Source organism: Neophocaena asiaeorientalis, unplaced genomic scaffold (assembly GCF_003031525.2).
Source record: "Neophocaena asiaeorientalis asiaeorientalis breed wild unplaced genomic scaffold, Neophocaena_asiaeorientalis_V1.1 scaffold400, whole genome shotgun sequence".
Taxonomy (NCBI): Eukaryota; Metazoa; Chordata; class Mammalia; order Artiodactyla; family Phocoenidae; genus Neophocaena; species Neophocaena asiaeorientalis.
The window spans coordinates 3,613,471-3,628,985 of record NW_020175089.1 but is presented as its reverse complement, the minus strand read 5'-3'; the positions used below and the strand labels follow the sequence as shown (position 1 = coordinate 3,628,985).

The 15,515-nt window shown below is 53.1% G+C and overlaps 1 protein-coding gene across 1 annotated transcript; it reads right to left on the bottom strand.

Moving 5' to 3' along the window:
* Positions 1 to 698: 698 nt before the first annotated feature.
* On the bottom strand, positions 699 to 11,890 carry LRRN4 (leucine rich repeat neuronal 4). The gene is made up of 4 exons (XM_024764261.1): positions 11,230 to 11,890; positions 9,171 to 9,375; positions 3,455 to 3,592; positions 699 to 1,944 (listed from the first exon to the last, which is right to left on the bottom strand). The coding sequence occupies exons 1-4, from the start codon at positions 11,888 to 11,890 to the stop codon at positions 699 to 701; spliced, it is 2,250 nt and encodes a 749-aa protein (XP_024620029.1).
* Between the last annotated feature and the right edge of the window lie 3,625 nt (positions 11,891 to 15,515).

The window sequence follows — 15,515 nt, the reverse complement described above, 5'->3', positions numbered from 1 at the left end:
GAGGTTTTCCTTTTATTTCTTCTCTCTTTTTAAAAAAAAAAAAGTTTCCTGAAAGTGAGCTTATTAATTATTATGCTTCCTTAAAAAAGGAGTTCACATAGGTGAAATGCAGCAAAAACCGAGTTTGAAAGGCCAGCCTTCCCCGTGTTTCACAGATGTTCCCTAAAGACTGCAGTTTAAAGCTAGAAGCACACCTGCTCCTGTACCCTGAAATGAACTAATGAACCCGCAAAGCCTCAGAGAACATAACCGGTTCTCAGGTTGAGAATCCACTGGAGTCGTTCCCTTTAATAACAGGACCCTTAGCCAGAGCTTGACCATGAGGGAACTTCTCTGAAATGACCTGAGGATGTCGCTTCCAATATGAGAAAAGCGGCCGCATTGCGCCATTTGTTTTCTCTTTTCCTACTTCCACGCACAATTCTAATTATTCTACCGGACGTTGAGGGGCACTGACTGCTGAAAAACCCCAATAAAACCACACACAGGGATGCCCGGCAGCATGAACCATCACGTTTCTGGGAACAGAGAGAAGCAGCAGGAAGGGAAGGCAGAGAGGTTCCCGGGAATGAGGAACTCAGCGCGGGGAGTGCCACGTGTGCCTGAGGAGTGCGGGCCTCGCCCGAGGGAGAGACGCTCGGGGCCGACCGGCCGTTCGGGACCGGGTACCGCCTTCTCCTCGCGCACGCGGCGGGTGCTCAGCGATCGCGCGCCCGCGGGAGCGAGGCCGGGGTTGGCGGCGCGGGTTCGGCGTCGAAGGCGGGGTTGCGGTAGGCCAGCAGCTGCGTGCGGCGGTTCGGAGAGCGTGGCGTCCGGCCCCGGCGGCAGAGGCCGGCGGCCAGCATCGCGGTGCTGACTAGCAGCAGGCCGCCCGCGGCACCCAGCCCGGCCACGAGGAGCGCTGGGCTGCGCCCGGTGCTGAAGGCGGCGCACGCCCCGCGCCGGCTCAGGCCCGCGCCGTTGGCCGCCAGGACGCACACGCGATAGGCGGTGGCCGGCGACAGTCCGTGCAGGGCGTGCTGGCGCGCGGTGGCGCAGACGTCCCCTACCACCGACTGGTTCCCTGGCCGGCCCTCGGGCGCGTAGCGAATCTGGTAGGCGCGCACCACCGAGTTGGGGGCGCACCAGCGCACTAGCGCCGACGTGTCAGTGGTCTCGGCCACCGCCTGCAGCTTGGGGGGGTCCGGGAGGGTGTCTTCCCCGCTGAGGCCGGGGCACCGGCACCGCCAGCGCCGCTGCAGCTCTGCGCATGGCGTCTGGAGGTGCCTGCAGGGGTGGTAATCGCAGGGCTCATCCCGGGCCGGCGCCCCCACCTCCTCCTTCCCGCTCTCTTCCTCCTCCTCACTGGAGTCTTCCAGCAGCAGGACCGGAATCCCGCCCTCGGAAGGAGGCGGGTGGGGAGCCCGCGGGGTAGCCCGTGTCCCCCGGGCGGGCTGAGGCGTGCTCCCTGGGTTCCGGGAGGTAGGGGAGAGATCAGGGTGTTTGCTGGCCCATGGGGTGGAGGCAGCTGAGACAGTAGGTTCCAGGACAAGCCGAGCAGCATGTTCTTCTTGGTGCTCTGTCCCGGCTGTGCTCGCAGCCCTAGGTGGGTTGCCAGAGTTGCTGGAACCTGCTGGAGAGACAGTAATGGAGGGAACGGCCCCGTCCTCGGCAAGGCTGTGCCGTGGCCCCGCTGCTCGTGTGGGGGAATCCACAGGGAGGGAGGGCACCTTGGTGACATTCTGTCGGCCTCCCGCAGATTGGGTAGAGGGGACTGTTCTCCGCAGGGTGGAGGGACCCTGTGTAGATGGTGTGTGGGTAGAGAAGACTGAGGAGGGTGGGTTGGAATCAAGGAAGGTGGTGTTTTGGTCCGAATGGCACACACTTGGCAGCTGGGACAGCAAAAGAGGGGCTGAGAAGGTGCCACTGGATCCTGCAGCTGGTGTGCACACAGTGTCTGCTGCCCTAGAGGGGAGGCCAATTGGTTAGAAGGTATTTGGCATCAGGGCTACTTCTGTGCTGGGCTTTGAGTCCTCAGTGCAGATAATCCCTCTCCTAAGCCTTGTGACACATCTGAAAGGTACCATGTGGTACACATGCAACGTGGGTCACGCCAGTGACCTTCAGGGCAACCTGTGTAGGAGGCTCCCCTCATCACTCCCATTGTGCAGAGAAGAAAAGGGGAACTCAGAAAGAGGGACTAACTGCCCAAGATAGCGTGGCTAGTAAACGCAGAGCCAAAACCCAGGGTGAGCCCGGTGAAGGGCAGTCCAGATGCTCTAAGTGTGGTCTGCCATTTTATTCTCACCTGTCTGCTTCCTAGTGGTGAGTACTAGTAAGAATACTCATACTAGCTAACATTTTTTGAGTGCTTGCTGCATGCTAGGGACTATTGCTAACACTTCACTGTATAAACCAATCTAGTCTGCACTACCTCATGAGGTAGGCACTATTATCCCCATTTTACAGATGAGGAGGTGGAAACACAGAGGTTAAGTAACAGCCAAAATCAACAGTAGTAAGTACTCTCAACCTTTTCATTCATACCAGAGCAAGACCCGTCACTGCAAAGGGCCTGGGTGCCAGAGGCAACATGAAGGGGTCAGGGGGGCAGACTGAGCCCCACTTGATATCCAGGCTTGTGTGAGAGGTGAGAAAAGAACCGCACAGGACAGGGCTCTCAAAGTGAGCTGCAAGGAGAACAGATTAGCTGGTGGAGGTGGTTTGAGTGTGCTCAAGATCAGAGGTGTCCCTAGCCCCCATCCTCTCCTGGTGGCCAGCCTGGGCATGGCTCCCCACTGCAAAACAACTCTTCCAGCCAGCAGCCAGTGGGAAGTCTCCATAGGAATTCTTTTTCTCCTGTCTCACGAGAGAGCTCTATAAGCCCACTGGCCCTGGACTTAGAGGCCAGGCCCTGTTTTGGGGACTCAGTGGGGCCCAGTGGTTAAGAGCACAGTTTTGGAAGACAGTATAGATCCTGCCTCCTCCACCCAGCGGCTACGTGAATCTAAGCAAGTACCTCTCTTCCTTGGGCCCCAATTCGCTCGTTTGTAAAATAAGCAATGATAACTCTGCTTTAGCAGAGACAAGCTAGCTCTTTACTTCGCCTTTCTTTTCCTAGCGGGCACACAGCTAGACTACATTTCCCAGCCTCCCTTGTAGTAGGCGTGACCTACTAAGTGACATCTGGCCAATGGGATGTGAGTGACGGTAGTGAGCTCCACCTCCTGGCCTGGCCCATTAAAACCTCCTGAGTCGGGTGTCCTCCACGCTCTCTGCCCCTCTGGCTGACTGGAAGGGAAGTAGAGCCTCTTTGTCTTGGGTTCTTGAGTGTGACTACACGGGGAATGGCCGCCCCACCCAGCACTGCCAACCTGTCCAGCATGGTTATATGAGCAACATTATGAGCTGTGAGAACTTCAGCTCCGGAGGGCAGGCCCTCACCCCTGAGTCATCTGCTTTGTAAATGTGTTACCTGCTTAGGACAATCCTCTTTGCATCCATGAGGAGCCAGGACAACTCACAGCTGCAAGTGAGGGGATTACCAAAGAGGTTGATGGACAGGACCTGGGAGGAATGCAGGTTCCAAGGAGGGAAGGAACTCAAGTTGCAGCTGAAATGCACAAAAATCTATTAAGTCAGTCTTTTACAATCAGGTCAAAACTATACCCAGAGAGCCACGGTGGTGTTATGGGAAATCCATTCTGTTAGGTGCTAGATGATATTGCTTTGAGCAAACTCTTAATAACCTTGGATTTTTTTTTTTCATCTGTAGGGATACAAAACCTAACCCAGTCAGTATCACCTCTCATAACAAATGGAGACAATCCTCCCTGCTGGTTATATCAAAAAGAGTCTGTGATGATAAAAGTGTTTATAAATATAAATCTCTATACAAGTAAGATATTGTTGGATTTCCCTGGTGGCACAGTGGTTAAGAATCTGCCTGCCAATGCAGGGGACACGGGTTCGAGCCCTGGTCCAGGGAGATCCCACATGCTGCAGAGTAACTAAGCCCGTGCACCACAACTACTGAGCCTGTGCTCTAGAGCCCGTGCTCCACAACAAGAGAAGCCACCACAATGAGAAGCCCACACACTGCAAGGAAGAGCAGCCCTGCCGGCCACAACTAGAGAAAGCCCGCCCACAGCAACAAAGACCCAACACAGCCAAAATAAATAAGTAATAAAATAAAATGTTTTTTTAAAAAAGTAAGATATTGTTATCATAGACCAGTCACAAGAAATGGCAGAAGTTCTTAATTAGTGAGAGCACTTTTTTTTTTTTTTTTGTGGTACGAGGGCCTTTCACTGTTGTGGCCTCTCCTGTTGCGGAGCACAGGCTCCAGATGCGCAGGCTCAGCGGCCCTGGCTCACGGGCCCAGCCGCTCCGCGGCATGTGGGATCCTCCCGGACCGGGGCACGAACCCGTGTCCCCTGCATCGGCAGGCGGACTCTCACCCACTGCCCCACCAGGGAAGCCCAGTGAGAACACTCTTGAACGTATACTATTGCAGTTGAACTGCATCTGATGGCACTCAACACCAGTCCTTTGGAAGATGGCTCACTGAAGTGTATCAGTTAGCGCTTGCTAACTTAGCTTAAAATAATAAATATTTATTCTTTTTCATGATTCTCTGGGTTGACTCAGTGATTTTTATGGTCTGGGCCAGCTCAGCTGGGCCTGAAAGATCTAGGATGGCCTCCCATATATGGAGCCTCAGCTGGGTTTGCCGGGACCACTCTCCATGTGTCTCTCATCACCCAGGAGGCTAGCTCAGGCTTGTGCACATGGTGGTGGACCAGTCCCCACCAGCAAGAGAGGGCGAGCCCCAACTTGCTCATCTGTTTTTGTCTCTGCTTATATAACATTTGCTAATGTCCCTCTGGCCTAAAGAAGTCACATGGCCACGCCCAGCTTCAAGGGGTGGAGAACAGACTCTACTTCCTGATGGGAGGAGCTGTAAAGTACATTGCTAAGGGGTGTGTCTACAGGGATGGGAGGAATTACCAGGGCCATTTTTGCAAACAATGTACCACACCTAGCAATGGCAGGTCCTCTCCTGGTTTTCTGCGTTTTCTGCCCCGAGCCTCACTGAGCGTTTGGCCTCAACTGTCTCAACTCCTGGAGTCTCCTGGCCTCTTGTACATGTTCTCAGTTATAATCTGAGCATCATGAGCAACAGGAGTTACACTCTATCTACAGGCCTCTTCTGATCAAAGGCTGGCTTTTCTCCATCTGCCTGGGAAACATCCACCTTCTCCTCCTGCTCTGGGGGAGATGCAGATGTTCTGGGCAAGGGAGGACCTACCACCCAGATCTGCTCTAACACTCCTAGCCAGTGGGCACCTGACAGTTGTCCCCTGTGGAGCACTGAATATATGTGTGTGCCATTTATATTGAAACTTAAGCTGTGCCCACATATATGTGTATATATATGCAAATGCTTGCTTTTAGCAGAATTCACAGAGATAGAGTAGAAATCTTAGGATGGGAGTTTACTTAGCACTTCATCTTTCAAAGGAAATATTTTTCTTTTTGCCTGAAGGGGAAAGGAAAAGGATTACCACATTTTGGGGGAAGTAACATTGCTTAGTGGCTCAGGTAACATTATCTCATTGATCATGAGGTAGATAATACTTCACTCTTTTTTTTTTTTGGCTGCACTTGCGGGATCTTAGCTCCCTGACCAGGAATTGAACCTGGGCCCTGGCAGTGAAAGCGCCAACTCCTAACCACTGGACCACCAGGGAATTCCCAATATTTCACTCATTTTATAAATAAGGAAAAGGAGTCTTTTCCTTATCTGACAGCCCTTTCTGCCATCCAGTGCAACCTGCATATGATAAAGACAAGCTGCATTTGCCATCCACATGCTGAGGGAGAGCCTGCATCATGTCCTGACGCATGATGGCACCTAGGTGTTCTCTGCATCTGAACTGACAGAGCCCTAGTGTGAAAGAAGTTTCCCCTCGCCCTCTAAACAATCCCTTTTCTCTTCTTTTGCTGCAGTATTGCCAAAGGCGTCTCCCTCCTGCATGTAGTGTTGTCGGAGAGGACTGTGGATGGCGTTGGGCATGCTGGGTTGGCAGAGCAGCCAGGAGGGTGCCACCCCCTCTTCAGAGGGTGCTGGCTGTGCCAGGGCATGCACACGTCCCCCAGCATCTATCACAGATAGCCTCCCAGGGGAGGCTGTGGGTGAGCTAAGGAGAGCCAGAAGCAAAGTGGGCTGAGAAGGGAAGAGGGTCCAGCAGGGGAGAGGGCATTTAATGAGCTTCAGAGGCTTGAGAGCTCCCAGCCTTCTGGGAGTGGCTCCTCCCCCAGCTGGAGCACAGTGGGGTACAGTGGGGGCCTGGGCAGGGCCAGCCAGAGAGTTAAACCTTTCCCTCCAGCCACGGAAAGCATGGAAAGGTTTTCATTTGGCTTAAGACTCAATCAGATTACAATTTAGACAGATCTCTTGGCTGAATATGGTGACTGGGTTACAAGGGTTCTTAACCTGAAGTCCTTGGAGACAGGGTCTGTGAACTTGGATGGAGAATATTACTTCTTTACTTTAACAAACCTCTAACTGAAATTTACCATTTGCTACAGTGGCAAAAGAAGGCAGCAAATCACAGGTGAATCGGCAGCAAATCACAGGTGAATCACCAACAAATCACAGATATTTCCATATCACTTTTCAGTAGTTTTCTGTCATTTATAATCATCAAAATTATGGAAGTTATTGGACCTGCTGCTGGATTTTGTTATTTATGGTGTTAAATAAAGAAGCACACCCCACACACATATATTCCTAAAACACACATTTAAAAATATTTTGTTAACTATAATTGGTTTCTTTGGAATCCTGCGTACATACCCTACTTTATGTATATCAGAACATTCTTCTGCGAAAGGCCCATAGGCTTCACAGAATGCCACAGGAGTCCATGGCACAGAAACGTTTGAGACTTCCTGCACTAACATGTGGGCCTCTGAAGGTGGAGTCACCGATTAGAAGGCTCTCGGTTATTGGGGTAGGGAATGATGAGAACTTGATATCAAGCTGCCCTGCAGGGCAGGTAGGAAGGGCTGGCACAGGAGCTATTGGGAATGGAGACCAGACTGGACCTGGTAACTGGGGAGCCAACCTTAAGATTCATCTACACCTGCACTGACTCTTCAACCCACTCCCATCTGGCTCCACTGACAATGAATGTCACCAACACCCCACATTTTGCCAAATCCTACGGCATCAGACAAGAGGGTGGGGACAATGCTAGAGGAAGCATGTAGGGTGAGAAATGACATGCCAAAAAGTTGTAAGAAGTGGAAATAGCCAATAACCTTAAGAAGGCCTATCCAGAAAGGATGGAGAAGCACCAGGGCAACATCCTGAGGACAAAGAGCATGTCAAGAGGGGGAAAGACTCAACAAGGGGCTCAATGGATAGAGAAGTGTCCACTGGATGTAGCAGCTGAAATGCCACTGGTCCCATTCAATCATGAAGCTGAAGTGGGTGGTCAGATTGCAGCGAACTGAGAAGCGTAGGGAGAGGAAGCAGCCACCACTTTTGACCCAGGTATGCCTGCTTTTCTTGGGGTCTAGGTTGCCTTTTTCCACCTGGTGAGTTTGGACTCACCCTTGAAGATATGGATCAATTATGTTCTTCCAGTCTGCTGGAGCTGATCGTTAACCCCACTTGCCTTATAGCACGGTACATGGTGTGTGCCTCTGTTACTGATCCCAGCATATCATGACAATTGGCAGATGTCCGCTGCCTACAGAACTGTGCACTCCCTGAAAGCAAGGGCCATGCTGTTATCATCAACACCACCATCGCCCTCAACAGCATCATTGTTACTGGTGCCTTCACCACTCTCCCCATCAGCATCCACCGTCATCACCTGATGCCTCCTCCACCATCTCTGTGCTGAAGGTGCTCAGTTAGGGATCTCCAGCCCAGGCCTTCCATGATTTCCAGGCTCATGTATCTAGTTGTGTGCTAGATCCTGAAAGACCTATGAGACATCCAATGGAGATGCCCTGTAGTAATAATACAAACCTCCTGTTCTGTGCCAGGTGCTGTTATAGGCACATATCAAAACATTTCCTCTCACAACAATGCAGTGGGGGAGGATTTGATCATTATCCCCATTTCACAGATGAGGAAACTGAGCCACAGAAGCATTAGGTAACTTGCCCCAACTCACATAGCTAGTAAGTGGTGGGTGGAGTCAGGATTGAGCCCAGGCAGTTTGGTTCCGTATCTGATAACCTTAAATAATGCTGCATCAGTCTGAAGCTCAAAAGAGGAGTCTGAGCCAGAGATGATATCATTCTCATCCACATCATCACCACTGCCACCATCATCATCACCATTACCATCCTATCACCAGTTCACCATCATCAGAGTTACCATTACCACCATCACCATCATTATATCACCTTCATCACAACCACTATGATGATCTTAACTAATGTTATAGAGCACACACAATGTGCCAGGCACTGAGCTAAGTGCTCTGCTTGTTCTATGTCCTTTTCCCTTGTGATAAGCCCCAAAGTGAGTACTCTGGAGCTAGCAGAGAAAAAAGAGAAGTGGCTACATTGAGAGTGATGGCGGGGCAACAGTGCTTGCTTCCCAGGGCCCAGTTGTGGGCCCACAGGAAAGAAGGTGGCCTGGGATCATCTTCAAAGGGACGTTGCCCTTCCTGCTAGAAGTCAGAACAGTAGTTGCTCTTGGGAAGGAGGGTGGATATAGACACTTGGGACATCCACTGGGCCAGACGGCACCATCCCCAGGTCCCAATGCAATTAGGACCTGCTCAAGCCCTGGAAGGGGCTGCTGACTTGCATAAACACATGGGGAAGCAGGTGGTTGGAGAAATAGAGAAGACCCTGATGCCCTCAACTCCTCTTCCCACTGCAAGTTTCTCATCCTGGGCTTAAAGGAAACTTAACATGCATGAGAGTTTGAAGTTTTAACATTACTCTGGACAGGAGTGATTTGCTTGATTTTTAGGCTGGATGGACTCTCTAGGATGTGCCCACCATATCACCCGAAGGATGCGGAGGAACAAGACCCCAGCGAGGCCTTGAAGGAGCAGTGGAAGGAAAAGTAAGGTCTGGTTTATCCTATAAAACAGTTATGCCTATTCAACTTAGTGTAATGGGAAAAATCAGTCACGTGCTTCAGGAACACTTACTTCTGGAAATGAAGGACCTGTAGGAGAGGCGTGTCTTGAAAGATGTATGTATGGACAGAGGTAAGTGCTGGCGAATCTTGACAATCCAGCTGCTGCAGGTCAGGGGTCACCTTGAAAATGTCCCCCTCCAGGCTGTTCAGCCTGGGCATCTTCCTTAGGTAGAGGGACGTGAGCTTCGGCAGGTCTCTGATCCATCCTGACTGAACTGAAACACAGAGGGGAAACTGCCCACTACCTGGGAAGGCATAAACCCAGGAGGCCGGCACGGGATTAAGGAAACAATGAGAGTGACAAGGTGAGTGGTGAAGGTCATTGCAGAGCATGGGTACAGTGGGCAGCTTTGGGAATCTCAGAAGCATGAGCCATTTCAGCTGGAAGGGCCCTCGGAGATGACCAGTTATTCCTTTTCCAGCCCCAGGTGGCTGAGGCCCCAGAGGACAATGCCTGGCGAAAGGCCACACAGTGGGGAAGGTACAGGGTGGGGCTTGACCCCAGGACACTGTCTCCTAGTCCACTGTTGCCCCACCCTCTTGTTAAACCCCTCACAGAAGTACCCCAGCCTTTACTCTGATGGCTACTAGGAGCAAGGGAAATCTTCGAGGAATGTAAGGAAGGAGAGGAGGAGTGAGGTAGGAGGAGGCCCAGAAACCTCATTTCGTGGCTCTCCTAGTAAATGGAGAACGTGCCCCTTCTTCTGTTTCCTGTTCTTTGTTCTCTTGTCGGTGGTGGAACAGGTGATTACAGTAAGTCCCCTACATACGAACATTCAAGTTGTGAACTTTCAAAGATGCGAACATGCATTGGCATGTCCAATCATGTAAGCTAGTTCTATTTGAGGAGGCGCTGTTAGTTTTTGAGGCACAGGACTGGAATGTAGAACAGTACATGAAGGTTGCAGCAGCCATTCAGAATGCAATCCAGTGCTACCGTGTCATCTATGATAAGAAAAAAAGAGCTAATACCCAGATATCACTGGATTTTTGTTTTAAGAGGGTAGATAGAATTGAATCCAGCAAGGAACCAGAACCTGTGCCATCAACGTCAGGTGTGAGTGAAATTGCAGCTCACCCTCCATCTCCTATTGCTGACGATTCTCCAGCTCTACCATCTCCCACCTCCTCTCCCACCTCCAGTCAGTACCTCTTCTTGCCTGTTCACTCGGTGCCAGCCCCTGTGTGCCAGCTGTTGTACTGGACTACTGTACTTTTCAAGGTAGTGTACTGTAAGATTAAAAATGTTTTCTTTATATTTTGTGTTTGTTGGTTTTTTATGTATTATTTGTGTGAAAAGTATTATAAACCTATTACAGTACGCTACTATATAGCCGATTGTGTTAGTTGGGTACCTAGACTGACTTTGTTGGGCTTACCAACAAATTGGACTTAGGAGCATGTTCTAGGAACAGAACTCCTTCGTATGTAGGGGACTTACTGTGTAGATGAGAAGTGTTTTTTTAAAAATAACACCAACCTTGTGAATCAGAGTCAGAACATGCCAAGTACAGGAAAACAGGTATTCTCACCTCCCTCCTGTGTCTTATTGAAGGATTCAACATTCACAGAAAGAGTTTTAGCCAACTGAATAGAAATCAATGAATGCACCCTCTGAGCATCAGGTGCTTCACGTTAACTAAATGTTTGGTACCAAGTTCTTCCATTCATCAGCCCCAAAGCGCTGCATCCACTCCCCATTCTACAAGCATTGACCAGCTCTGCTGGGGAGCAGAACAGAGAGGCTAAAAGTGTGGGCTCTGGACCCAGAACGCTTGGGTTCGTATGTGGAGGCACCGCTAATGACCTGGGAGGCTGTGGGCCAGCCATTCCTCTTTCTCTGTGCCCTGGTTCCCTCACATGCAGAACGGAGATAATAGTCCCCACCTCTTGGAACTCAAGGAGTGAAGCCTGGTGCGGCGCTTCGAACGGGTGCCCTCGGCTCGGGGCGGGTCTTTTTGAGTAGTCTTGTGAGCAGGCGCCAGGGGCAGCGCCCCTCGAGGAAGTTCACAGCCCTTTCTCCCCAGATCGCCAGCCCCTCGGGCTCGACACCCGGCGCCCGCACTCACCGCGCCGGAGGAACGTGCCGCTGAGATCCAGGACCTCGAGCGCAGCCAGGGGAGCGCCACCAGCCCCCGCGAAGGCAGCGTCGGCGATGCCAGCGTGGTCGCCGCGGCCCAGCGCGGTGCAGGACAGGTTGAGCAGGCGCAGCGCGGGGAAGCAGGCGAAGGCTCCGGTCTGCAGCGCCCGCAGCGGGTTCCCGCCCAGCGCCAGCGTTCGGAGGCCGGGCAGCACGGGCCCGGAGCACGGCGGCAGGGCTTCCAGCAGGTTGTAGCTGAGGTCGAGCGTGTGCAGTCCCGCGGGCGCGCCGGGGCCCCAGCGCAGCGCGGCGATGCGGTTGTGGCGCAGCGTCAGCACCTGCAGCCGCGGCAGGTGACCGAGCTCGGGCGCGCTCAGGGCGCGCAGCAGGTTGTGGCTGCCGTCGAGACTGTGCAGCGCGCGCGGCAGGCAGCCTGGCAGGCGCTCCAGGCTGCGGTTCGCGAGGGTCAGGGTCGTGACTCCCGCGGCGGGGAGCCCTTCGCAGGGCGAGACCGTGGCGTTGCCGGCCCCGCTCCCCCAGGGGCCCTGGTGAGTGAGCTGGAAAACTGGGGCCTTCTGGAGAGGCCCCGCCCGGCTCGGTCGCGGTGCCGTCCACGGCGGCAGCAGCAGCACCAGCAGATCCCACCACATGGCGCTTAGCTGGAGACAGAAGAGCGGACCAACCCATTAAATGCATTGGAAACGCCGAACGAAGGGGCAAATGCGCCGCCCCCACCCCCCGCCGCCTCTTCCCCAGGAAGAGCCTGGATGTTCCCTGAAGGGCGAGAGCTGTTTCCCCGCATCACCAGATGTGCGGTGACTTGGTCCCTGCCTGCTTTGCCCCATCATCTCCCGCATGTACCCCGCGGCACCTCCTGCCCTTCCTTCCCCTAGCTCTGCCTTTCCCTCTCATTCACTCGAGGATTTCCACCCACAGGTGACCTCTTGAGGAAGGCCTCCCTTATCTGTCCCCGAACTTTCCAGTTACCCTCTCCCTTTGCTTGTCCCCATCCCATGAGTTTCTGGGGGGAAGGGAACATGGCCTTTCTCTTTGCAAATTCTCCCCAGGTGTGCAGACACTGCTGCATAAACGTATATTAGTAACACGCCAGTGGATGGCCTCAGTCGGGAGGGAGCTCTGCTGGGGTATTATAAACATGGGACTTAAGGAAGACCTTATTAGTTCCAACGACACTCAGTTGCCCCAATTTTCCCCCTTAGAACTGCGGAGCCACAGGTGAGTCCAGTTTGCCTGTAAACTAGTTTGCAAGTCACACTTTAAATTCTGGGATCTCTTTCTTGGGAGGACACTCAGTGTTGCCTTCAGGGAAGAAGGGAGCCCACAGACCACCGTGGGGCTTGGGAACCTGGAGTCAAGTATTTCCTCATCCCATGTTGGTCCCAACAAAAGCTAGGGTTCTTGAGGTCAGCCCTGCCCAGAAGGGATGACTGAGGGCTGCTAGAAGTGGAGTTTCTGGAGTACCCAGGATTGCACAGGGCAGCTGGGAGATCAGGTAGGGATAGATCAGGCAGCCACGGGCTGCTGTGGATGTGTCAGAGCTACTTCCAACTAGGTCCTGACCTTGAGGTCACTGCTTGACATCCCCTCATTTTTGCAGGTGTGCATTCCTGCTCCAGCTCTCTCTGCTGACTGCTAAGTCCCTGAGCAACCACCCTGGCTCCAGGGAAAGGGCCTCCCTCTTGCTAGCTGGGGGGTCAAGGCAGTGAAAAAGATCCTGGAAACTGAGGCTAGGAGTCCATGTGTCCAGCAGTGTGTCATACTTACCTGGAAGCTGTCCTTTCAGAGTGTGGCAGCCTTGGATGCCGGTCTACAGTCTTCAGTTTTGTCTTACAGATTCCAGGAGCCAGTAGCTTAGCAGCTCAACTTTGAATTTCAGAAGGAGGTCTGTTTCCCAGATGCCCCTGGCCCTGGCCCCACCCACCCAGGGATCCTCAGATACCCCAGCCCCTGCAGCCCCTCCTTCCCTACCGAGATATTGTGGTCTTTAGCCAATAACTCTCACTGCCTGTCTCCTGGGCCTGCCCCTGCCCCTTTCCGGGCATGGCACCTCCCCCCAACCCTCCCCCATCTTCACCTGGCCTTTCTCCAGCCAGAAAGCCAGCCAGCCAGCTGCCTTTCCCAGGCCTGAGAGATGGAGGGAGTCCGCTCTTCTGGGACAAGGTGAGCACTGAGGGATAATGGGGGCAGTGGGGCAGAGTCAGCCCCATCACTTCCCAGGAATCTGATCCTCCTGCCAGGTGGTTCCCATTTCCTGGGATGGTTGGAGGCTGAATGGTGAGCTAGTATGAGGAGGAAGCCCCCTTCCCCAAAAGTGGAAGGTACCCCAGTCTATAGGAAGGAAAAAGCGGCAGGAGTGGGGGGTCCTCAGAGGAACGTGAGAGCAGGGGCAGGCATGGACCGGATCCAGGAGCCCCAAGAAGGATGGGTTTGGTTTCTCTGGGACTCAGTTCAGTGACAGCGTGGATGTTTGTCTCTCGTAAGGGGTGGGAATCAATAAAGAGGGCAGAAATGCAGAAAGATCATTCCTGCCCTGTGGCTGGGGTGATCAATCCTGGTTACCAAAAGCCCCAGGTCTCCCTGAAACCGTGGGGATGCTAAATGTGCTTTGCTTAGAGCACATTTGTTTAGAGCAATCAGTGCCTTTCTCCCCCAGAATTCCAAGACTGTTCATTCATCTGAGAGCCTTTGATCTGCACACCCTAGCTCCCACCCCAGGCCAGGGGTTAATCATCCCCAGCATTGTGTACACAGACCTCTGAGACCAAAACTTCATCCTTCCTCTTGTCAGTTCTTATCTGAGCAGAGCTGAGGTACTCCAGGACCTCTGGGAATTGGCATGTTTAATTGGTTAGTTGCAAATCCCCGGGGATCTCTTTTGAGGCCTTCTCCACCCAAAGCCTCAAAAATATCCTTTCAGCCTAATTGCTAGCCCCGGGCCTTGCTGCTCAGAAGTATACCTTCATCAGCCCCACATGGGGGTGGGGAGAGGTCTGTTCTGTGCAGCCCTGTTTGGGGCAGTGCATTTGCTACCAGGGAGCCTGAGGCGCAGGCCACAGAGGTAGAAACACTGTGCCATAAACAACAGGGAGATCAAGAGGGATGCAGGAGTCAGGGAAAGGTGGGAAGGTGAGAGGACCAATGTGGGGGGTCAGTGGGCGGCCTCAGGTAAGGCCCTTACCTCTGCCTTCACTTGGTTCATGGGCAGAAGAGCCCCCAGCAGGTCAACTGAAGCCTCAGCTTCTCTCAGAGTGTAACAGCTGGGACTGCCCTGGAGGTGACTGACAGCCTGAGGCCAGCAGAGGTTTGGGGTGTTCAGGCAGGGGTGCCAGATGAGAGGGAGCCGAACCCACTGAAACATACCCATTTGAACTGAGACTGAGGAGGAAGTGGCTCTCCATGGAGGCCTACAAAGGGACTTCCCTGGCGGTCCAGTGGTTAGGACTCGGAGCTCCCAATGCAGGGGGCAGGGGTTCCATCCCTGGTTGGGGAACTAAGATACTGTGTGCCTCATGGCATGGCCAAAAACAAGAAAACATGGAGGCCTATAAAGAGGACCCCAGAAGCGATGTCAGTGTGCTCCTCTGTACACTAGAGGGGTAAGAGGTCTGGACAGGCCCTGGCTGACGTCATCACCTGGCCAGTGTCATTGCCAGAGCCCCAGGCCCTCTGAGCTAGCTTCTTGTCCCTGCTGCTTGCTGGCTAGCTCACCAGTGTCAGCAAGGGCCTGGCCTGGACAGGCGGACCCGACGTCTGAGCTCGGCCCTTGGACTGCTCTGTTGCTCTGGTCATACCCAACCCAAGCAGACACCCTCTCGGGGGGCTGCCCTGGGCCTTAGAGCCGGGGAGTCTGGTGGCAGATCCTGCACGGCGGTGTTTGCTTTGTGATCTCACCCAGGTGGCAGGTGGGCCTTGCCCCAGGGGTGCACTCTGCTTGTCACCAGCATCCTCCCACCTTTTAAAACCGAGCACTTACTATACTCAGAGCCTAATGCCATTTGCATTATCTTATTGAATGCTCACCAGGTACGATTTTTCCCATGCTACAGGTAAGGAAACCGAGGCCCCCAGAGGCTGACTAGGCTCTGGAGCACACTACCAGTTAGTCTGTCTGGCTTACCCACTGCTTTCTATTGCCTTCCACAGGCCTCAGCATTTGACGCTGTAATATCCCTGTAATCACAAAAGAAAATCTTCCAAATATTTAGATAGATCCAAATCACTCAGGAATCCAGGACAGTTGGGATATTTCCTTTC